General features: G+C 39.9%; 1 protein-coding gene across 2 annotated transcripts in view; it reads left to right on the top strand.

Annotated features, from left to right (window-relative positions):
• The window catches only part of Ercc8 (ERCC excision repair 8, CSA ubiquitin ligase complex subunit), a 37,520-nt gene extending 24,564 nt beyond the window's left edge, over nucleotides 1–12,956 (top strand). For both annotated transcript variants that reach the window (XM_005065561.4, XM_040729132.1), the window contains 3 exons: nucleotides 2,656–2,853; nucleotides 5,584–5,667; nucleotides 12,604–12,956. In XM_005065561.4, the coding sequence (XP_005065618.1) occupies nucleotides 2,656–2,853; nucleotides 5,584–5,667; nucleotides 12,604–12,672 (351 nt within the window). In that variant the 3' untranslated portion in view covers nucleotides 12,673–12,956. The remainder of the gene's footprint in view (nucleotides 1–2,655; nucleotides 2,854–5,583; nucleotides 5,668–12,603) is intronic.
• The last annotated feature ends 12,843 nt before the right edge of the window (nucleotides 12,957–25,799 follow it).

Below are 25,799 nucleotides of genomic sequence, written 5' to 3'. Positions count from 1 at the left end.
GATGTCCGCCCCATTATTGAAGCTATCCATCGTGTTGTGTGATGACGTAGGGAACTGAGTGTGTTCATTGGCACCATCCTTCATGTTGTGTGATGACGTAGGGAACTGAGAATCTGTTCTTTGTTCATTGACACCACTGCTAAGCCAGCCACAGTGCTGTTAGTTTCCCCTTGTGTAGCTGCTGGGCTCATGTCTGTTTAATTACGCTAATAGCCTAACTGTTGCTAGCTCCTCCCAGTGGACATCTTTCACTGATTCCTCCAAGTTTATGTATTGTTCAAACTGAATGCCTTCACCCGTTGTATAAGCCATGCATTCTCGTGTTCCAGCTTTGCATTCTCCTTGCCCCCTATTCTGTTGCACTGACAGCAGCCTTCACTTTAGAATACCCTCCTGCTGCTGCTTCTCAGCTTTCAAAGTTCATCTCAGGCTCAACCTGCCTCTGATTCTTCTACTGTATCTCAGAAGCTCCCAGAATACTCTGGGCTTATTTGTCTCACAGTGTACTATGACCATTACTTTAAAAAAAAAAAAACATTTAACAAAATATTTCTTTGGTTTTGTTAGCAGAGTTTACATGTAGTATTTGAGTCTGACATGTACTCACCAAGATACACTGATCAAATTACTTAGCCTTTCCATATGATCAGTTCTTTCTGCCCTTTCTTCTGTGATATTGCCTAAGTCTTACAGGGGTTGATGCAAATGTCCCATTTGCATGACGAAACAATCGCTTACTCTTAGCACTTGGATCAATTATGAGTTTTTGCACTAGCTGTTGCCCACTGCAAAAAGAAGCTCCTGCCCAAGGTTGAGAGCAGCATTGATCTGTTAGTGTAAACATTAATATTTAGGAGGCTGTGTGATACCACGGCCATTTAGCAATAGTAGTAGATCCCCTCTACAAGGTGCAGTTTCCATAGCCATAATTTTTTTACTGAGTTTGTTGTAACAGTGGTCTCAAATCTACTCAGAAAATGGTTGATTACCCAAAGGTCTTCCCTGCCAGTATTATACCAGTGGGCACATTGGCCGTGGCAGGTTGGTATTGTTGCATTCAGGTTTCATCACTGGGTAATACCATTAATAATTCTTCTCCTCTTGAAGTGTGTACAGCACCTTCCAACAGTGTGAAAGCTTGCTAGCATGGATAAAGTTTTGGGGTCAGTTCTAACTTGGTTTCTCTACAGTGAATGGCATCTTCAGTAATAGGGTCATACCATGATGGTGGGCAACCAAAAGCAATGGCTATATCCTTTGCTACTTTAAGGGCCTCTGGGATCTGGCTGACCAGTAACTTGTAGGAAAGTATCCCATGCCTAGCACTGAGATTTTCACTTAACTGTGTCTTCTGTGGGAGGCATTGTCCACCCATGCATGGTACGTGTGTTCAAGTCCTTTACTAGTAGTTCTCCATAAGGATATTTCAAACATCTTTAGTTTTCATTAACCCAGCTCCCTCCTCCTCATGTTCCTTTCCTCATTTTCATGTAAACCTCCAGTGATCTTTCATGCCCTAAGTGTCCTGCTCTCCCCTCACCCCTGAGCTCCTGCCCCTTCCGGATTATACCAATTCTAGCTTCCAGAACCACCCCTCCCCCATAGGTAAATGGTACATACTGGCTCATCAGGTGAAAATGAAAGAATGTTCTTCCTAACATGTAGGAATCAATAAGTCTGACTGGCAACCTTCATTTCCCAGGTGCTCTCCTGTACATAATGTCCTTTGAGTTTTCACAATGGCGTTATGGTAAATGGTGTTGTTTCCATTTAGCAAATTAGAGAAATGGAACTTAGAAGTGAAATCTGAGTGACCCCTCCAACAAATAGATTTCAAAACCCAAGTTCAGTGTTTCATGTACTTCACCGCTGCTGCCATGGGGTGACTAGAGGCACAAGCTTATCATTTTCAGTTGTTTTTCCATTGTGCTGAATTGAGTCCTCTGGGCATACTCCTCTCTTCTGCCTAATTGTTTCCTTAAGATAAATTCCCAGGAGCAATTACTAGATTAAGAAGTAAGAATATCATTATTGTTCAGTGAGTTAGTTTTGATAGAAGTGAAGATTGTTAATACCATTCACTAGCACACTTAAAATGGTTGTGATAGTTAGGTGTACATTGTGTTGGTTTTATGACAACACATTCATGTAAAAAGTTCAGCCCATCCAAAAGAGGCATCTTGCTAATTTTTTTTTGTACTAAACCATTTGTCCTGTTTGAAGGAATAGCCAAATTATGACACCAATAACATGTTTTCCTTACTTTTTACCAATGTGAAGGTTTCTTAAAATTTTAGCCACACCAGAAGCTGGGGATGTAGTAAGGTTAGAGATCTCACCTAGTGTCCATGAGGCCCTGAGTTTTGTCTTCAGGTACCAAAAAGGGGTTGGGGGGGGATTTGAAAGTTTGATGGTCAGAAATAATTCTTAAAGTTTGGCCTAGTTGTATCATCTGTCCCTTGTGGGTTTATTCACAATTTCTAGTTCCTCAAATCTAAAATGTACATTTGTATCATTGGCCCTATTAGTTTCTTTAAACTTAAAGGCGCTTTCTATATAACATTATAATAAGGGAAGAAAGTATTTTTTCAGACTTTGTTGCTTTTTAAACTCAGGCTTAAGAAGATGAGTAACATTATGATTTTAAATCTGCAGGTGAACTATGGGAAAGTTTGTAATGACAGTAGGAAAGGACTGAAATTCACAGTCTCCTGTGGCTGCAGCTCAGAATTTGTTTTTGTTCCATACGGTAGCACCATCGCTGTTTATGCAGTTCACTCAGGAGAGCAGCTCACTATGCTCAAGGGGCACTATAAAAGTGTCGACTGCTGTGTGTTTCAGTCTAATTTCCAGGTAAGAATGATGCTTAAGGGAATTTAAAATGATTAGATGGCTGGCTTGCCAGACTTAGCAGTGTATAAAACAGGAAGTTGTGGTTCTGTTTTCAAGTGTTAATATGCTTTTAATCATTCTGAAGTACAGTCCCAACAATCTACCTTTGAGATAGTATTTCTTTAATAGAGATTAATAGAACCTGATTGGCAGATGGCATAGGAAGTGTATATGAATCAATATAATATTGTGCAAGTGATTGGGACATGTTGTCTTTCCTTTTGAATATGAGCTCCATTTAACCATTTGAAATGTAATAAATTATTTCTTCATGAATAATCCTTTGGTGCGTGCGTGCGCTCATTTGTTTAGTTCCAAAATATAGTATACCTTGATGTCACCGCTCCTAACAGCCACTTCGCTTTAGCTGCTGATTTTCTCGGGTATTTCTATATGTAACTATGTTGAAGTCGGAAATTAATTATTTCATTTCTTCATTTTCTGGCAGAAGCTGATACAGTTCAGTGGATAGAGACTGAAATGGCTAGTAAAGTATACCTTTGAATTAGTGCAACTCATTAATTTCTCACACTTTATTTGTGCGTGGAATGTCGCATTCCAGGGCACGTTTGTAGAGATCAGAGGATAACTTACAAGAATTGATTCTCTCCCTCCATCCACTGGGTCCTGAGATCAAACTCAGACCATCAGACTTAGCAGCAAGCTCCTTTGCTCACTGAGCCACTTCAACAGCCCCACAAAATTTCTTGAATAATTAGCTGTTAGTTTTCCTCTTGATGTGACCAAAATACATACCCAGAAGCAACTTCATGAGGGAATGGTTGATTTGAGCTTACAATTAGAGCATACACAGTTTGTGATGGCAAGGAAGTCAGGCGGCAGGGACACAGTGCAGCTGGCCTCTGCGTCAGCTGGCAGGAGGCCCAGCAAGGTGAATGCTGACACCTGGCTTGCTTTCTCCTTTTATTCGGTCTAGAACCCCAGCCTCCTGGATGATACCAACCACATCCATGGTCGGGCTTCCCTCAGCAAACAGAGCTTTCTGGAAACACCTCATAGAAACAACTAGAAGTGTTTCAGTGTGATTCTAAAGCCAGTCAAGTTTGCGATGAAGATTATCATAGTACCCATGAATTTTCTTTAACATCTTTACTTTTCTTTAATCAAAGCAATTTTCATTTCTGTTGAATCAAAGTAAACAGTCCCTCTGAGACACAACCAAAATTTTAAACAAGATATTCTGACTACAAGGTATGGCATTCTTCTAGACAGGAACTTATTAGCAGAGAGGCCTGGGAAGGTTAAGACTGTACCAAGAAGGGTCTGGAGAGATGACTCAGCAGCTAAAAACATCTGCCTTTACAGAGGACCTGGGTTCAGTTCCTAGCACTCACATGGCAGCACATAACTGTCTGTAACTCTGATTTCAGGGAATCTGATACCCTCTTCTGGACTCCTTAAGTACCAGGCACACATGGTACACATACATACATTATAGACAAAACATTTATTTATATATACTACCAAGTAAGCTGGGTATGGTGACACAGACACCTGTAATCACAACATTCTGGATTATTGTCAAGATTTCAAAGTTGGGCTAGGCTAGATAGCAAGTTTCAAACTAAAAACAAAACAAAAAAGTATTCTGAAACAGAGATTGCCCTCATATCCTGACCAGCCAGACACCTGGAATGGGCTGTCACCTGTGAAATGCTCTGCCTGTGTTATGTTGTTTTAGTCTACTTTGTTTTTTTAGATAAGATCTCATATAAACCAGACTGGCCCAAAACTTGCTATGAAGCCAAGAATAATCTCAAACTCATGATCCACCTGCCTCCAGTTCCCACGTGCTGGGATTACAGTCATGTGCCACCACTTGCAACCAAATACCACGTCTTTGTCTGCTTCAAACTCAGAAAGATGTAGTTGCTGCACAGTCAGAACATTTTCCATTTACTGGAGGGAAGGGAGTGAGCTGTTTGTTCCCATTGTTCAGTGGGAGCCAACAGCATGTCTATAAAGACATCGATGCACACTGTGCATCAGCCCACAAGTCCTTCCATTTAGTAAATGTCTCAGCAGACAGGGTAGAGTCTTGAAGCTTTTGAAGAACAGCCAGGTAGACAGCTGTAAGCTAAATGGACCTTTTGGCCCGTTTTTTCAAAGAAAGCTTGTGCTTTCTTCATTGAAGTCATTATTGTAGATGCCTCAGTTTGGGGCAAAGAGAAGCTACTACACATTTTACTTTCTCTAACACTTAAAATATGCTTCTGAGTATTGACAAAACTAGTAAGACATTGAATTTCTACAAGATTTTCTTACTGTTTGTAAGTTCTGACATATCCTGGCACTGTTTTAAAATATAAAATAAAGCTTCATGTTATATTGGCTATTCCTAAAAAGATTCCAGTAAGACGGTGGGGTGGATACTCTCATCTATAGAAGGTACAAATTGGAATGATCTTTTTGGAGAATGAAATCTCCGGATACAGCCAAAAGCTTTGTAGCATTTCTAAGAAGTTATGCAAAGAATTTAAAGATATCACATTTAAAAATACTAAAGAGCATCATCATATTTTATTTAATGAATAGAAATTAAGTTAATGGAATTAATCTAACCTAACTCAACCCACTTAGTCTGATCATTTCAAAAATTGATACAGCTCATTTACTGTGATATCAGCTTTAAATTGATCAGTAGCCAAATCTTTGCTTTCTGTATTACAGGAACTTTATAGTGGTAGCAGGGATTGCAATATTCTTGCTTGGGTACCATCTTTGTATGAACCAATTCCTGATGATGATGATGAGGTAAGTGGTATTTTTATCTACTGTGCAACAAGCTCTGATTATAAGGATTAGTGTTTTACTTATGTGGGAGAGACTGTTACAGCAGTTCTTGCTGTTTTCTGGTTGTACTGATAATTTGTTACCACACATCTATACAAATTCAGAAAAATATTAAAAGAAAAACATAATTTCTCAATTATAATTAATATAGACTTTTATTTGCTGTTTTTCCCTGGTATTGGTTTTTTTTTTTTTTTTTTTTTTTTTTTGGTTTTTCGAGACAGGGTTTCTCTGTGGCTTTGGAGGCTGTCCTGGAACTCGCTTGGTAGTCCAGGCTGGTCTCGAACTCACAGAGATCCGCCTGCCTCTGCCTCTCGAGTGCTGGGATTAAAGGCGTGCGCCACCAACGCCCGGCCCCCTGGTATTGTTTTTAAAACAATAGTTAATTCATAGTCATATAACTTGGAGTCTTCTCTCATTGCCATGATACAGTAATCCCCATTCATGTCACTAATAACTATTTGGGAACTTTATTTGGGGGGGGGAGGGGCGGAGGACTGAGACAGTTTCTCTATGTAGCCTTGACCTGAGACTTGGGATCAAAGGCATGCACTACCAATGCCCGGCTAGAAACATTTTTAATGATATGATATTCTGTCATTTATATGTCATAGTTTAAATATTTAATTGTTTCTGTTAATTGTTTTAAACAATATCAATATAAATATATTTTCAAAAGCTGTTCATATTTCTAATTGGTTTTAGGATAGATTCCTAGAAGTAGAGTTATCTCTTTTTGTTGTTTGTTTGCTCCCTGTGTGGCTTTAAGCCACCAGGACACAAATGACGATACGGTTAATCTTGTCATTGGCTATTCTGAAGAATTTGGGCTTCACAGTGAGGCCTACTTAGGGAGCTTTCATTCCCTTGAACTCCATACTGCACTGATGATGGGGACAGCATTTACCCTTGTCACTTCACTGCCAAGATCCACAGTTTACCAAAGTTGGTAGCTGGGCATAAGCTCTGGTTCCTCTTTAAGTGGTATGGCCACATACCAACTTTACCAAAGTCACGTGATGGCATTTGTCTAGGTCGATCCTGTGGTGACACATGCATCCAGCATTACCTTGGCCTTCTGTGTACTTGTGTCTGTCAGCTCTGGCTCTGGCTCATGTAGTCACAGAGTTTCTGAATCGCCCTCAGTTAAGATGGCATGGCAACTGTGGAAAGGAAGGAGCTGGAGTTAACTTGAGTTATTATGTATGAAATTTTAAAATCTGTCTGCTCACAGTGTCAAATCTTATCAGTTCACACTTAGATCAGTGACCTCACAGTGTCTATCTAAGGATAATATGACAGTGTGAATACAAAGAAAGCCTTTCGGTGCAGGTGTTAAACAGATGAAGGAGGCAAGAGTCCTACCCTGAAGTATCCTCTCTTACTTTAAATTTACAAAACATGGTAGTGTTCTAAATTGAGCGCTGGTATAATATCTTAGGGACCTTCTCCTGATGGGAAGTGGAAAAATTTACGTATACATCAACTAACAAGCATTGAGTGACAGGAACAGGCTTAAAAGTTTGGTCTTTAAACATGAATTCTGCTGTGTAATTAAACGTGTCTAAGGTGTCATCTCTTTCAGGGACTATTCTGGAAAGCAGTGTTAAACATCCCAGTTTATCCTAACTTCAAGGATATAAAAATGTGTATGAAAGAATTTTTTTTTGGAGGACTCCCCTTATGGTAATTTAAAGCAATTCAAACAGAGATGGAAGAAAATCACTAATAAAGCGAATTTGAAAATCTGAAAACACTTTTCATATTTTGAGTTCCTTTATAAAAAGAGGGCCTTTCAGAAGGCACCAGAAGCTAAACTTTACATAGGTAGCTACTTGGTAGTATCTAGCAGTTATTGGCACAGATATATTTTATAACTGAATTTGCTACCATTGTAGTCAATATGAAACCTAGAACATTTTTTTCTTTGGGCCCTAAACCAAATAAAAGAGAAAAGGCACATTCATAAATATTTAGGCAACTGGCCAAAACCAAATGAATATCTCCAGATTTTATCACATGTCTAGTTTAGTTTGTTATGGCTTGATTAGTTTTAGCATACAGCCTCTTTGAGTGACTAGATTTTGAATAGTTTGATTTAGACATTTATTTTGCATTTTTATTTAATTATTCTGTCCTTTTTTGGGAATCCCTACATATATCAAAATTATAACTTTGCGGGTTATGTTGGGAAGTATAACAGTCATTTACCAAATGAAAATAATAAAAGTAAATGAAAAAATGGAGCTACTGTGATTTACCCAGAGGAAAGAATATTAGAAGAAACTCAAGTTGCTTGTTATGATTTTTGACTAATCATTGTATATTTCCTTGATAGATAGCTATGGTGATAGTGAGGATAGGCCACCTAAAACAACTTTTATATACTATTAAAACAAGTAGAGATGCATGTGTGGGCCACAGGATTGTAATCCCATTACTTCAAAAGTTGAGGCAGGAGAACTGTGAGAAGGAGGCTGACTTGGGCTATCCAGTAAAGTCCTGTATCACAAAAATGGTAAGAGCTGAGCTATGCATTCAAGTTTTAGGCTATAAAGCCTTATCTTTTCAGATACACTACTGCAGACTGGAGAGATAATTGTAATTTTTAGTAAAAATAATAAAATGAGTCAGGCATACTGGTACACTCCTCTAGTACCAGCACTCAGGAGACAGAGGAAGGATACTCTCCGAGTTTAAGGCCACCCTGATCTACAGAACGAGTTTCAGAACAGACTAGGACTAGACACAGAAACCCTGTCTTGAAAAACAAAGAATAAGTAAAGAAAATAAAATACACTGTTCCTGTTCTCAACTTTAAAATATGAATAGCTCATTAATATAAAGTGCTATATGCTAAGGTTATTTAATTCCATGAAATATTGTCTTAAAAGGTTCATATGAATGTAGGTAGAATGTGACCATGGTATATACCCCAACAGAGAAGTCTTGAGAACTGTTTAAATATGAGAACTGGTGGCATATGTGGATGTTTACAGTTTAACTCATGTTCTTCCGTGAGCTGCTAAACAGGTAACTTGCCATTTCCAGGGGAGGTGGTGTTAGTAGCTCAGCATAATACAAAGAACATACATATGTGCAGTCCTCGGCTAGGTCAAACTCCGACCTGCCCTTGTCAACAAGCTCCATCAGCTATTACCCTGGGACTACTTGTGGCATTTGCAAATGCCCAAGTCAGATTGTCAAACCAAAGTTGTTCTTAGGTTTCCTTTCGAAAGGGGTGTTTCTCAGATTTTAAAGGAGTAATTTAATTCTACCTGCAGAAACTGAATGACTTTAGATGACAGGGATAAATAATATGGTCTTAAAATTTGTTGTTTAATTGGCAGACTGTTGTATTATATCTGAGGAATCTGTTTGCATTTACCCAGACTTTCTAGTTGGCATGGTCAACTCAAGCCAGTTTAACTCCTAGCTACCTTTAACTGCCAGAGAAGTATAGGAAAGGTACGCTACAGTTTTAAACTTACTTCTTATCAGGAATCCTAGTTTCAGCTGAATGTGGTGACTCATTCTTGTCATCTTAGCACTAAGGGGACTAAGACAGCTTAGGCTACAAAGCAAGATTCGGTCTCAAAACAAAACAGAATGTTTGACATTGGCACAGGAAATGATGTTTCTACTCTGCACTTGTGCACTTGCTGACCTGGAAAACTCTGAGACTTTCCAGTAACACTTGAAACTTTTCCAGACATATCCTTATGATGCTTTGTCTTAATCCTCCTCAGTATTGGGTTCTGGGCTGGATCCCTTCTAAACTCAAGCTTCATCATCCCCATGCACAGTATCTGCCAGTAGAACCAGAAACCTGGTAGAGGGAGGTGTGTGCATGCATAGACTGGGTGTCCACTAGGAGGAGATGTTGTAGAGAAAACCAAAGTAGAGTAATGTGTACTAAATCCACCGGCAGCATTGTCATTGCAGCTCTTGACCATAGATGTTTTATTTGTGATTGTTTTAATACTAAAGTATAGTAGTAATAGTATAATGCATTCCAAATGCCCGTTTACTACTGCAAGTATTAAATATATGTGCAAGTATGTCAGAACCTTGATTTTGTTTCTATCGTTACCAAAGCAAAATAATTCATAACAAAATATGTAACATGATTAAGACGCGGTTCAAGCTAAAAGATCAGAGAAGCAAACCAGCCAGGCCACTAGGTCTTACCTCTGCCTCAGATTAAAAGGGCTGATCCTGTCTCCACAAATCCTCAGAGTACAATGCTCTACACTGTGGACGGTGTTTCTGTCCAGCCTGGTCTCTCTGCCTTTCAGCCCCACATAAACACACAAATACTTACGTTAATTAGAAACTGTTTGGCTGATGGCTCAGGCTTCTTATTGGCTAGTTCTCTCTTAATTATTAACCTTTTCTATTAAACTATGTATTGCCACGAGGCTGTGGCTTACCTGTAATGCTCCAGCATGTTACTCCTTTAGTCTGCTACATGGCATCCCTCTCTGGTGGCCTTTCTCTGCCTCCTCTCCCCAGAATTCTCTTCATCTGGTAGCCCTGCCTATACTTCCTGCCTAGCTACTGGCCAAACAGTGTTTTATTCACCAACCAATAAGAGAAACATATATACAGAAAGACATCCCCCATCACTCCACCAAACTTCCAGACTACAATTCTATGCCTTCCCTGTCTGGAAACTAAATCTCACATGAGACTCTTTGCTTCTTCTTTTCATACCGCTCAAATCCTGGAATTAAAGGCATGAGCTCTGATTCACTCTCATGTAGCCCAGGATGGTCTTGGTCTCACTGAGATCCACCTGCCTCTACCTCCCAAGTGCTGGGATTAAAGGTGTGTGATCCCTAGTGCTAAGATAACCTTTATGTGAGCTGTTTTTATTTTAGAGTGAGTCAATTTTGTGTCGCTCAGTGTGAACTTGAACTTACAGAGATCCATCTACCTCTGTCTCCTGAGTCCTGGGATTAGAGGTGTGTACCACTACCACCTAGCTTCTATAGCTAACTAATGTGGCTGGTGGAATTAAAGGTGTGTATCACCATTGCCTGGCTCTATGACTGTGACTAGCTTTGCATTTTATCTCCAGTGACATTAGTAAATCATAACCAATATATCACCATAGAAATATAAATTTGTTCTTCTGTTGAATCATCAAATGAAATGGCAATGATTGGTAAATTACACATTGGGCTTCCATAGTGGAATTAGAAGAGCTTTGTGTAGCTTCTATTCCTCAAGGATATTTTTGGTAACTATCTAAGGCAGGGTTAAAAGTCTAAAGACAGGAGAGAAGTGTCGCCTTTGAGGTTAAACCCTTTTGAGCAGACTGGTTTAATAGCTAAATCTTCAAACTCCAAAAGATTACAGACATGCTCTACCACACCCAGCTTCACACAGCCTCCTTGATAAACATCAGATTTCAACTGTAAGGAATTTGTCCCATTAATATCAGACATCATGAGATTCAGCAAACATTTGGGTCAAAGAATGAATGAAGGAACAGACTTAAAACTTACATCACTGCTGCTGGAAATGAGTGGTTAGCTGGAGTTTGGTCATAGTTTTGATTTGAACATTTGGAGGCAAATGTAAGGAAATTTTTACTGTGTGCATAGTGGTGATAGCCACTAAGTTTATGGATGTTGTCTGGCCTGTTTAACAACTGTGAAGCATGCCTTCATCACCATATTGTTTTCTAGGTAGTCTACTAGGTGTGGGGAAACTACTGGGGATGCTGGCTTTTCCATTTGAATTGTAAAATTCCGTCATGTTGATAGTAAAGGAAATGACATTCTTAGACATGACTTAGGGGTTGCCTTCACAGAAAACGTTCCCCTGCAAAAGGTATATATCTAAGAAAATTAACAGTTAGCTATTAAAATCTGGGTCTTATCAAGTAGCCAGATTCGAAAGCTGCAGCATAAGAAACAAACTTGATTCCTAATTCAAGAAAAAAAAAATGAGAGCATCTTTTAAGCCTTTGAAGTGATTTCCTAGAGATGAAAAAGAAGTTGTTTGGTTTCCCATACAAGTGAACTGACTTAGTAATTAATTTAGTTAGTCTCTTGTTGCTAAACCTTTTTCACTTACGGCTCTAAGGTGGAAGAATATTGTGATACTTTCTTGCAATTTTGAGTAAACAATCTAAATAGCTTTCAGAAAAAAATCTCCCAGGGAAACCTCCATGCTAATAATTGCCCATGCTACCATTTCTCCTGTAGTTTACCTATGCTTTAGCACTGTTGGCTGTAAAAAGTAAAAGACTATCTGTGTAATAACCCACAGTAATTTTTTATTACAAACTATGCTATTCATCTGTGCTTGGTGTCACATGCTTATCATCCTAGCCCTCAGGAGGATAAAGCAGGGGGTTTCCCACAAACTCAAAGCCAGGTGAGCTGTAGAACTGGAGTGTGTCAGGCTAGAGAGCCGGCTCAGTGGCTGCTCTTCCAGAGGAGGTGGGTTAGATTTCTGGTATAAGGGTTCACAACCATCTGTAACCCCTGAACTGTGATGAGTTTTGCGCCAGCCTAGACCACAGAGCCCCAGAACTGTCTCAAGGGTGGGGTATGTTATGACCAGTCTGCTGTGGGCATGCATCCAGTCTTAACCCAGAATGTCAGTGTTATGCCTTCTCCACAGAGTTGAAGAAACACTGTGAACAGTGTCATAGAGTAGATCTACACATGCATTTGTGAGCTGATTACTTTGAGGAAAGCAAGTTATTTTGGAAGAGTCAATTTTGTTAGTTTTAAATGAGTTTATATTATCTTTACATTACTTTTGTTTTTAAACTGGCAATAATACAGTTTCCAAATAATCTATTAAAATAGCATTTTTGAGCCTATTATGAACCTAAAATTATGAAATACAAAAATAGATTCTTCTCTCTTTTTTTAGGCTACAACTAAATCCCAGTTGAATCCAGCATTTGAGGATGCCTGGAGCAGCAGTGATGAGGAAGGGTGACTGTCAGCCAGCCTTTGCTCCTTGTCCATCGGACTAGTACATCAGCAGTGTTGGGGTGGGATTGGGCTTATGACTGTTCTTCTGGTTGTTGTTGTTGTTTTTGAGACAAAGTCTCACTGTGTAGCCCTGGCTAACCTGAAACCAGCCTCAAACTCTCTGTCTAGCCCAGACTAGGCTCAAACTTGCAGCCATTCTCCTGCCTCTGCTTCCCAAGTGTTGGGATTTGAGGTGTGTACCACATTGCCTCTCGTGTGTGTGTGTGTGTGTGTGTGTGTGTGTGTGTGTGTGTTTTGTTTTAACTCTTTTTTTTTTTTTTTTTTTTTTTTGGTTTTACGAGACAGCGCTTCTCTGTATTGTTTTGGAGGCTGTCGGTCCAGCCCGGCCTCGAACTCACAGAGATCCGCCTGCCTCTGCCTCCCAAGTGCTGGGATTAAAGGCGTGTGCTACCATTGCCCGGCTGTTTTAACTCTTAAGTCAGTTTCTGGTCTGTTAATCCTGAATTTGAATGCTTCCCCCTGTTTTAAAAATAGATTAATGTGTACAAAACCCTAAGATAAACTTCTCTGTGGTTTAATTAATCAAAACCTTTCTCCTTGAGCCTGTTTGCCATAGTGGTAGGTCAGCTGCTATGGGCACAGTACAAGAACAGAAGCCATTGTTCTCAGCCTGGCCTATGTAGGTCTGATGAGTGGAATGTGTCTCAGCTCTGGCTCCCCTGGCTGTGCTATCAGCCTGCCCCTTTCCACCTGGGGGGGGGGAGGGTTAGCAAGGATAATTGGAGGAAAACAAAACAGTTATTGCAGAGGTAACATCACAACTCTGTGTTCTTTTTATCCATATTGAAGGCTTCGTGTAATTGACTTGTCTTCTGTCTTTATGTCTAACAGTTTACAGCTCATGTCTCCTACAGTCTGAACAGTGTATCACATGGGCAATCTCCTGACCACTTGTTACTTTAAAGGGCAGCTTGCACTCAGTCCTCCTTTCCTTCCATGCCGAGTCTAGATTAAACATGAAATGTTGTAATAAAATTTCTGTTCTCTCCTTTTCTTGTGTCAACCCATGAGTTATTATGGATTGCCCCATGCTCTGTGTGTGTGTGTGTGTGTTTACTAGGGATTGAACCCAGGGCCTCACACATCAGGCAAGAGAACTAGCACTAGGCTGAGGCCCAGCCCTATGACACTAATCTTGTATTCCCTTTCTTCTCGATTCTTAGCAGCAGCAGAATAGTAAGAGGCTTCTGTGAACGGAATACTAAATATATAATTGTTGGCCTTTAAGTGTTAGTGCTAGGCCTAATAGCAGACTTTTCTCACCAAATGTTTTTTATGTCCTGGCTAGTTTTATATCAACTTGACATAAGCTAGAACCGTCTGAAAGGAGAAAACTGCAACTAAAAAATAAAAACAAAAACAACAAAAAACCTCCATAAGATGGGGTCGTGGGCAGGCCTGTAGGGCATTTTCTTAATTTGTGGTTGATGTGGGATGCCTAGCTGGTGCCATATCTGGGCTGGTGGGTCCTGGGTTATTTAAGAGAGCAGGCTGAGTAAGCCATGGCGGGGAGAAGCAAGCCAGTAAGCAGCACCCCTCCACAGCCTCTGTATCTGGTTGTGCCTCCAGGTTCCTGGCTACTTTAGGTTCCTGACTTGGTTTCCCTCAGTGCACTATGACACAATATAGGTAAACCAAATAAACCCTTTCCTCCCGCAGTTGCTTTGGTCATAGTGTTCATGGCAGCAATAATAGTAACCCTGAGTAGGACACTGTGCCTTTGAGTTGATTTTTTGAAAGCCTGACCATTCTGCTCATTTTCCCTTAGGGAGTATGTTTTGACCTTTAAGAGAGCAATTAAAATGAAACTTTGTTTTAAATTTTAGGTTGTCTTCTAAACATTATGGATAACTCTAAAAGGAAAGTAGTGTTCTCCTAGAATCATTCCAAGGTACCCAGGCCTTAGCCATTCTCTGTGCTTGTCTAGGACATGTACAATTTTAAATGCTTTCGGGTTTGCCGTGATGCTCTTGTGGAAAACCCTATCCTCTCAAACTGGCACTCTCCCCTGTTCTTCATAGTTTTGCCTCAGGTGTATTGGCTTAGTATGTATTCCTTTCTATTACAGTTCTTTACAGACCTATGTCAATGTATAGGATTTACCTGTTTTTACAAGATGAGATGACATAATTCTGTCTAAATTTTTCAGATTCAGCTTGTATAAACCCCTCTGTGTTATTATAATGGAGTTGTTATTTTTCCTAATCCCTGACTGGGACACATATATAGTGTACATTGTGATGTACATTCTATTTTCCTTAGGCAGTGGATTTGGGTGGAAAACTTACTTGAATATCTTTAACTCTTCCACATTTTTTCTTCTTACTGGGCACATGAGATTTGTGTGTGTGTGTGTGTGTGTGTTCTAGTATCTGTTCTGACGCTGTGATAAAATGCCCTGAACAAAGGCAATTTAGTTTAGGAGAAAACGTGTTTATTTCAGTTAACAACCTCAGTTATAGTCTATCACTATGGGAAAGTCAGAACAGGAACTTCAAACACTAGCCACATCACCTCACAGACAAGAGAAGGGAATGCACAGCTGACAACGAAATGGCCTTCATAGAAATGTCTTCTCTACCTGAAGTGGACATGTGGTCTTTGTAAGATGAACACGGTGACTGACTGGGTAAGTGGAAACGAGGAGTGTTGGTTCCAGACAAGCTTGGGAAACTAAATATATTACTTTTTTTCATCTTGGATCAAATGCCTGACAAACGAAGCGTTGACTCTAGTGGATAGTTTGAGTATTCAGGACATCATGGTGGGAAGGAGCAGATTGTAGCTGCAGGGGGCAGACAAGATGGCAGAGACAGGACCGGAAGCAGGGTCAGGTATAAATGTCAAGATTCCTCCCTGAAGGTGAGATCTACTTTATCTAGACTCCACCTTCCAAAGATTCTGCAATCTCTGAAAAGTAGCACCACCAGCTAGGGACAAAATATTTGAACATAGGAGCCCCTAAGGGACATTCCACATTCACTCTCTAATACTCCATCGCTGGTCTCTAAGTTTATGGTCATCTCATAATGCAAAGTGCATTCAGTTCAACTTCAGAAGTCCCCATACTCCTCAGCATCAACACTTCCTTCCTGTAGTAAGCAAGTACGTACTCCCATTCTAAAGCAATGAGGCCCTCTTCCCCTTGGACTTTCAAGCATCCCTGTGGGTGGTTTGCTTTCCTGAGCCTCTAAAATGGCCCAGTAAGTCCACTTATAATATTTAGAACTTTTTTTAAAACCACAACTCTAAACTCTTTCGTATTTCTCCTGCAAATTAGTCCCAAAGTTTGCAAAACAAGTAGTTCCTAAATAAATGCACTGTTCAAAGCTATACTTAAGAATCCCTAATAGAGTCCTTCTAGACCCTACCTCTGGCACGCCCAGCCTCAGGTGAGCTTAGGTCCTCCTGGGACACCTCCCCTGTCCATCACTCACTCCCTCAATCTTCTGGGAGCTCTCTCCTGGCATAAAGAGGACCTGCCCACAGAGGAAAGACATCAGTCCCCCCAGACCCAACCTGCAGTTCTCCCCACACCTGAGCACCCAGCTCCAGGTGACCTTGGGTCCTCCTGGGACCGCTTCCCTGCCCACCACCCACTCCCTCTGTCTTCTGGGGCCTGCTTCTGGCATCGAGAGGGCCCGCCCGCCCACACAGGAAAGACTTGAGCCCTTCTAGACCCCATCCCCAGCACTCCCAGCCTCAGGAAAGAAGAAGACCAGTAGAGAAAGCCACCACCTGAACACATCACAAGAAGACAGTATAAGAACAGCAATAGAAAGACCAATATGACTCCAACAGAATCTAGAGACCCCATGCCAGCAAGACCTGAAAGCACAACATAGATGAAGCAGAAGAAACAGACCTTAAAAATTATTTTATGAAGATGATAGAGACCCTCAAAGAGGAAACGAGGAAATCCCTTAAAGAAATAAAAGAAAACACAAGCAAAAAAAAAAAAAATACATGAAATGGAAGGAAAGATGAACCAAAAAATTCAAGAAATAAATCTCTTAAAGGACCTAAAGAGTACCAAGAAAAAACAATCAAACAAATGAAGGAAACAACTCAAACAGTTTAAGGATTGAAAGCTGAAATAGAAATAATAAAGAAAACACAGAATGAGGGGATCCTGGAAATAGAAAATCTGGGTAAACGAAACTAAAGATGCAAGTATAACCAATAGAATACAAGAGATAGAAGAGAGAATCTTAGGTTTTGAAGACTCATAAGAGAATATACAGTCATCAACCAAAGGAAATCTCAAGTCCAACAAATCCCTAACACAAAATATCCAGGAACTATGGGACACTGTGAAGAAGCCAAACCTGAGAATAATAGGTATAGAAGAAAGTAAAGAAATACAGCTCAAAGGTACAGAAAACATTCAACAAAATCATAGAAGAAAACTTACCTAACCTAAAGAAGGATATGCCTATGAAACTACAAGAATTTTATAAAACACCAAATAGGTTGGACAAGCAAAAGAAGTCCCCTCTCGGCATTTAATCAAAACATCAAACCTACAGAATAAAGAGAAAATATTAAGAGCAGCTAAGGAAAAAGGCCAAGTAACATATAAAGGCAGACCTATCCGAATTACACCCGGCTTCTAAATGGAAACTATGAAAGCCAGAAGATCCTGGACAGATGTCTTACAAATGCTAAGGGAACAAGGATGCCAGCCCAGACTACTATATCCAGCAAAGCTTTTAATTACCATAGATGGAGAAAACAAAATATTCCAGATAAAGTGAGATTTAAACAATACATATCCACGAATCCAGCCCTACAGAAAGTGCTGGAAGGAAAACTTCAAACCAACGAAGATAACTACACACACAAAGACATAGGCAATAGATAACCCCACTTTACCAAACACCAAAAGAAAAAGGGAGGAAATCCTATATACAATAACACCACCACCAATAAATCAAAAACAACCAAAAATCAACAATCAATGGTCATTAATATCCCTCAATGTCAATAGCCTCACTTGCCTATAAAAAGACATAGACTGGCAGAATGGATATGAAGACAGAACCCATCCTTCTGCTACATACAAGAAACACATCTCAACGTCAAAGACAGACGTTACCTCAGAGTAAAGGGCTGGGAAAAGATTTTCCAATCAAACCCAAGAAACAAGCTGGTGTAGCAATCCTAATATCTAGCAAATTATACTTCAAATTAAAATCAATAAAAAGAGATGAAGAAGGACATTTCATATTCATCAAAGAAAATGTCCATCAAGAAGAAATCTCAATTCTGAACATCTATGGCCCAAATACAAAGGCACGCACATTCGTGAAAGAAACATTACTAAAGCTCAAATCGCACATAATCTCACACACTAGTAGTAGGAAATTTCAACACTCTGCTCTCACCACAAGACAGGACCTCCAGACAGAAACTTAACAAAGAAAAAAAAAAAAGAACTAACAGAAAGTATGACCCAACTGCGTTTAACAGACATCTATAGAACATTCCATCCAATCACAAAGGGATATACCTTCTTCCCAGCCACATGGAACCTCTAAAATCGACCACATAATCGGAAACATAGCAAACCTCCACAGATACAAAAAAATTGGAATAACCCCTGTATCTTATCAGACCACCATGCATTAAAATTAGAATTCAACAATAACACAAATTGCAGCAACCCTACAAACTCATGGAAATTGAACAATGTACAATTGCACCATCCCTGGGTAAAGGAAGAAATAAAAAAAGAAATTAAAGACTTCCTGGAATTCAATGAGAATGAAGACACAACATACCCAAACTTATGGGACACTCTGAAAGCAGTGCTGAGAGGAAAATTCATAGCACTAAGTGCCCACATGAAGAAACTGGAGAACAGTCACACTAGAGAATTAATAGCACAGCTGAATGCTGTAGAACAAAAAGAAGCAAACTCATCCAGGAGGAGCAGACGCCAGGAAATAATCAAATTGAGGGCTGAAATCAATCAAGTAGAAACCAGGAAAACATTGAGAAGAATCAATGAAAAAAAGAGTTGGTTCTTTGAGAAAATCAACAAGATAGACAAACCTTTGTCCAAACTAACCAAAAGACAGAGAGAGAGCATGCTAATTAACAAAATCAGAAATGAAAAAGGGGACATAACAACAGATACTGAGGAAATCCAGAGAATCATCAGGGCATACTTTGAAAATCTGTACTCCACAAAATTCGAAAATTTAAAGGAAATGAACAATTTCCTGAATAGATATCACTTGCCAAAACTAAATCAAGAACAGATAAACAATCTGAACAGACCTATAACCCTTAATGAAATAGAAGCAGTCATCAAAAGTCTCCCAATCAAAAAAAGCCCAGGCCCACATGGCTTCATTGCAGAATTCTACCAGAAATTCAAATAAGAGCTAATACTTTTACTCCTCAAAGTGTTCCACACAATAGAAGCGGGAGGCTCACTGCCAAACTCTTTTTATGAGGCTACAATTATCTTGGTACCCAAGCCACACCAAGACATAACTAAGAAAGAGAACTACAGACCAATTTCCCTCATGAACATCGATGCAAAAATACTCAATAAAATACTAGCAAATCGGTTTCAAGAACACATCAGAAAAAACATGCTCCATCATCAAGTAGGCTTCATCCCAGGGATGCAGAGATGGTTCAACATTAAAAAAAAATCTATCAATGTATTCCACCATATAAACAAACTGCAAAGGAAAAACCACATGATCATCTCACTAGATGCTGAAAAAGCCTTTGACAAACCCAACACCCCATCATGATAAAGGTCCTAGAGAGATCAGAGATGACAGGAACATACAGCAATATACAGTAAACCAACAGCTAACATCAAACTAAATGGAGAGAAACTCAATGCAATTCCTCTAAAATCAGGAACAAGACAAGGCTGTCCACTCTCTCCATATCTCTTCAATATTGTACTTGAAATTCTAGCTAAAGCAATAAGATAACAAAAGGAGATCAAGGGGATACAAATTGGAAAAGAAGTCAAGCTTTCACTATTTGCAAATGATATGATAGTTTACCTAAGTGACCCGAAAAACTCACAAGGGAACTCCTAGAACTGATTAACACCTTCAGCAAAGTGGCAGGATCCAAGGTTAACTCAAAAGATCATTAGCACTATTATATACGGATGGTAAATTGGCTGAGACAGAAGTGAGAGAAACATCAGCCTTTACAGTAGCCATAAACAGCATCAAATATCTGGGGATAATATTAACCAAAGAAGTGAAAGACCTGTATGTAAAGAACTTTGAGTCTCTAAAGAAAGAAACCAAAGAAGACACCAGAAAATGGAAAGATCTCCCATGCTCTTGGATTAGTTGGATCAACATAATAAAAATGGCAATCTTGCCAAAAGCAATCTACAGATTCAATGCAATCCCTATCAAAATTCTGGCACCATTCTTCACAGACCTTGAAAGAACAATAATCAACTTTATACGGAAAAACAAAAGATCCAGGATAGCCAACACAACCCTGTATAATAAAGGAACTTCAAGAGGCATCACCATCCCTGACTTCAAGCTCTATTACCAAGCTATAGTCCTTGAAAACAGCTTGGTATTGGCACAAAAATAGACAAGTAGAACACTGGAATCTAATTGAAAACCCTGATTTTAACCCACACACCTATGAACAGCTGATTTTTGACAAAGAAGCTAAAATTATACAATGGAAAAAAGAAAGTATCTTCAACAAATGGTCCTGGCATAACTGGATATTAGCATGCAGAAGACTGCAGATAAACCCATGTCTATCGACTTGCACAAAACTTAACTCCAAATGGATCAAAGACCTCAACATAAATCCAACCATACTGAAAGTCTTAGAAGAGTAAGTGGGAGATACTCTTCAACGAATTGGTACAGGAGACCGCTTCCTGAACATAACACCAGTAGCACAGAAACTGAGATCGACAATTAACAAATGGGACCTCCTGAAACTAAAAAGCTTCTGTAAGGCAAAGGATACAGTCAACAAGACAAAAAGGCAGTCCACGGAATGGGAAAAGATATTCACTAACCCCACATCTGACAGAGGGCTGATCTCCAAAATTTACAAAGAACTCAAGAATCAAGTCTCCAAAACACCAAAGGATCCAATTAAAAAGTGGGGTACAGAACTAAGTAGAGAATTCTCAATAGTGGAGTCTAAAATGGCTGAGAGACAATTAAGAAAGTGCTCAACATCCTTAGCCATCAGGGAAATGCAAATCAAAATAATTCTGAGGCATAATCTCACTCCTGTCAGAATGGCTAAAATCAAAAACACCAAAGACAATTTATGCTGGAGAGGATGTGGACAGAGGAGAACACTCCTCCACTGCTGGTGGGAGTGCCAACTTATACAGCCACTTTGGAAACAGCATGGAGATTCCTCAGCAACCCACTCTTAGGCATATATCTAAAAGATGCAAATTCATACAACAAGGACATCTGTTCACTATGTTCATAGCAGCATTATATGTAATAGCCAGAACCTGGAAGCAACCTATATGCCCCTCAACTGAAGAGTGGATAGAGAAAATGTGGTACATTTACACAATGGAGTACTATTTGCAGGAAAATGGATGGCACTAGAAGAAACCAACCTGAGTGAGGTAACCCAGTCACAAAAAGACAAACGTGGTATGTACTCACTCATGTATGGATTTTAGACATGGATCAGAGGAGTGCCAGTCTGCGATTCCACTGACAGAGAGTCTGGGAAACAGGAAAGAACCTAAGAGAGATATGCATGGTACCCCAGAGAAGAGGAATGAGGCAGGATCTCCGGAACTGATTGGGAGCACAGCAGTGGAGGTGGGAGTAGGAGATGGGAAGAAGAGAGGGGAAGAAGAGGAGGAGAGAGTAGATCATGGGGGAGCAAGAAGGATGAGTTGGGGAAAGAATAGGGAGAGAACAGGATGAGAAATACCATAATAGAAGGAGTCATAGGTTTGAAGAGAGATTTGGCACCAGTGAGACCTCTAGCGATCTACAAGGATGACAGTAACTGGCAAACTAAGAAATAGTGGAGAGACTACATTAAATATGCATCCCTGATAATGAACTTGACGACTACCATATATGCCATCCTAGAACCTTCATCCAGTCACTGATGGAAGCAGAGGAAAACATCCACAGCTAAACACTGAACTGAAACCCTGGAGCCCAGTGACAGACAGAGAGGAGTGATGAGCAAACGGGCAAAGAATGGGCTGGCAAAACCAGCAGGAAACAGCTGACCTGAACAAGGGGGAGCTCTTGGACCCCAGACCGACAGCTGAGAGGCCAGCATGGGACTGATCCAGACCCCCTGAGTGTGAGAGTCAGTGAGGAGGCCTGGGCAACCTATGGGGCCCTGGGCAGTAGATCAGTGTTTATCCCTGGCATACAAAAGGACTTCGTGTGTCCATAACACGAAGAGGGATGCTCTCTCAGCCTGGACTCTTGAGGGAGGGCCTGGACCCTGCCCTGAACAAAATGACAGACTCTAGATATCCCCTATGTGGAAAGGAGTGGGGATAGGGTGGGAGGCTGGGGGGGGGATGGTAGAGGCTGCGGGAGAAGGGGAGGGAGAGGGAGCTGGGATTGACATGTGAAGCAAGCTCTTTTCTTTAAAAAAATGTAATAAAAATAATAAAAAAAAAGAACTGACATACAATAGGGCAGGACCAGGATAAGATGAGGATTTAACTACAGAGGCAGCTGTACCTGAGTAGATTTACTTTTACCTTTCATCAATTATTAAATACATACATTTATGTAAATACACAAAAGGAATTCCTAATACATTTCTGAGAAATGAGTTAACCATTTTTATCAATATTATAGTGTTATAATGTTTTCTGTATTACATATGCAATTTTTATTAGTGTTTTGGTAAGTACTATTGAAAAAAGTTATTAAAAGTAACTGAGAGATGGCTCAGCAGTTAAGAGCATTTGCTACTCTTTGAGAGGGCCTGTTCAGTTCCCAGCACCCACATCGCACCGGTGTCTCACAGCCCCATAACACCACTCCTGGGATCCAGAGCTCTTTTCTTGGACACTCATACACACACGGTGTAACACACACACACACACACACACACACACACACACACACACACGTAAATAAAAATAAATACAGACTCTGAGTATCCTCCATGGAGGGCCTCACCCTCCCTGGGGATCAGAGTGGAGACTGGGTGGGGGGCTGGGGGGCCTGGTGGGGGAGGGAGGGGGAGGAGGGGAGGGAGAGAGTGCTGGGATTGACATGTGAAGCAAGCTTGCTTCTAATTTAAATTAAAAAAAAGAAAAATAGTAGTGATCATTATAGAAATTGGAAATGTTAAGATTATTTTAAAATTATAATAGACTCATCAACAAAGAACAGGTGACTAAATGTAGTGATGCACACCTGTAATCCCAGTCCTAGTTAGGGTAGAAAGACTGAGATTTGAGGCCAAGCTGTGTATTCAGTGAGGCAGAAGGGTGGGGCTAGGCTGGAGAGGAAGGACAGAAGGATTAAACTAGGAAGTGAAATAAGAAGGCCTGAGAAATTAGGTCAGAAAACTAGAATAGAAAGTTATTAAAGCTCATTTTTTCTAAAATCACTCATTGTGAGATTTTAGAAACATTTAAAGTGGTATTCAATGTGAATGCATAAATAGAGATTTATATTTGTTCATTGAAGGTAAGGGTAAAGGAATTACCTTATACAGAATGAACACTGAGACTAGAATTCTAAAGCTGTCAACTAACTCTCTCTGTGTCTCTCTCTGTCTCTTGGTCTGTCTGTCTTTCTGTTTCTCTATCTCTCTGTGTGCAGGGGTATGGGGCTGATGGGCATGTATGTATATCGAGACCACAGGTTGACTTACCCAATCTCCTCCTTACTTTTTAAGAAACTGGTTTGACTGCATTAACTGGTCACCAAGATGTAGGACTTCTCCTGTCTCTATCCCCTTAGCACTGGGATTACAGGTGTGAACCACCACACCCAAATTTTCAGGCGATGGTGATCTGAACTCAGTTCCTCATGCTCATGCGGGCAGCCATTTGCTGACTGAGCCGTTTCCCTAGCCCCTTAGATTAAGTCTTACTGTTTTCACTTGAATTATAGAGTGGCCACTGGTTAACTGATCCTCATTTGTAAAAGGGAATAAAACACATCTTAAGAAGTTGCAAAAATAAAGTATATTTCTGACATACAAAAACACTCAGCTAGTAGATTTCTTTAAAATCTCTCCAGTAGCAGGTTGTACCATGTTGTGGAAATTCATTCAGGTTTTATCTCAAGATAATCTGCTTTTTGCTTTGTCTGGCTGTCCCTTCTAGACTTTAACTGTTCCATGAGGGCAAAGATTGCATCTATTTTGCTTATTACCACACTAAAACCACCTAAAATACTGCTTGAGAAAATTTTATGCTGCATGTATGTGTTATTAGTTAGCAAATGACCCCATTGCCAAGCCTTTAATTGCATAACAGTAAATCTTATAGTTTACATATTGTAAAGTTAATTAATTGCTGTGTGTCATTTACTGTGTATGAAATTTCAAGTGTATTAAATGTTAGCTGAGTTGGTAGTGAAACCTATCATTATATATTAATGAATGCTAATGAAAAACAAATTTATTAGTTAAGTTGGTTGTTACACAAGTTTGTCTTCTCACAAAATAACAGAAGATTCTTCATTCAGTGTTGCTAAACATTCAGATCCTTCCCAGATCTTCCACTGGTTTCCATGGGACTTGTGGTAGTCTTGAATAAAAATGGCCCCCTAGGCCCATAGGGAGTGACACTAGTGGGAGGGGTGGCCTTTGAGGTTTCAGAAGCTTCCTTCCAATCCAGATGTAGAACTCTCAGCTACCTGTCTAGCACCAAGTCGGCCTGCATGCTGTCATGCCTCCCATCACTACATGAACTAAACATCTGAATTATAAGCCAGCCCCAGTTAATGCTTTCCTTTATAAGAGTTGCCTTGGTCATGACATCTCTTAATAGTAATCAAAGTCTTAACTAAGATGGGGCTTATTAATCATATTCTAAAAACCTGGTGTGTAAAAGTCTTGTGACTTTCAGGAACTAACAAAAGTAAGGGACTTTATGAAAGCTGAAGTGCAGATTTCTTATGTGATCTTTACTGCTCACACATTCCTATCTGATAATGTGGTCAGATTAAATTTCTCCATTGCATTTGACTCAAAGTTTGCCGATTTATCTTCACTTCTATCCCCCATTATGGATAGCTGACATTGTTGAAAATTTTATAGACTTCAGGTTATGAGAAAAGCAAAAGGAAAGAAGAAAAGGAAATGAAAGAATATGTAGGTGTACCAAGAATCAGATGTAAGACTTAAAGTCATGGGGCTGAAGAGATGGCTCATTATTTAAAAGCACTTTATGTTCCATCATAAGGACCAGAATTCAGATCCCAACACTTACCAAACCAGGAATTTGGTGCAAGAAATAGTCGAACCAAAAAAGGTTTAAAACATAAATATGGCCGGGCGTTGGTGGCGCACGCCTTTACTCCCAGCACTTGAGAGGCAGAGGCAGGCGGATCTCTGTGAGTTCGAGGCCAGCCTGGTCTACAGAGTGAGTTCCAGGACAGCCTCCAAAGCCACAGAGAAACCCTGTCTCGAAAAAACAAAAAAAAACAAAACAAAACAAAACAAAAAAAACATAAATATGACAGTGCTTTCCTTTTTTTTATTGTTTTTTTTTTTTGACAGGGTTTCTCTGTGGTTTTGGAGGCTGTCCTGGAACTCACTTGGTAGTCCAGGCTGGTCTTGAACTCACAGAGATCTGCCTGCCTCTGCCTCCCGAGTGCTGGGATTAAAGGCTTGTGCCACCAACGCCCGGCTTGACAGTGCTTTCCTAATTACTTACTGTAAATGCTTGTTTCAATAAGTGTATTAAAATGTAGCTTTCCTTGATGGTGCAATGTTGGCCATTGATAAGAAACAAATTATGACAGCAGTTCTATTTGAAAAGGTCTTTATCACAAAATGTAGAGGATCATAAGTAACCATTTGTTGGATTTTCCCCACCCTATCTGGGACTTTGTGATATCAAAATAAATT

This window comes from Mesocricetus auratus, unplaced genomic scaffold (genome assembly GCF_017639785.1).
Source record: "Mesocricetus auratus isolate SY011 unplaced genomic scaffold, BCM_Maur_2.0 Super-Scaffold_100020, whole genome shotgun sequence".
Taxonomy (NCBI): Eukaryota; Metazoa; Chordata; class Mammalia; order Rodentia; family Cricetidae; genus Mesocricetus; species Mesocricetus auratus.
The sequence above is the reverse complement of the archived record's forward strand: the minus strand, read 5'-3'. Positions and strand labels throughout refer to the sequence as shown.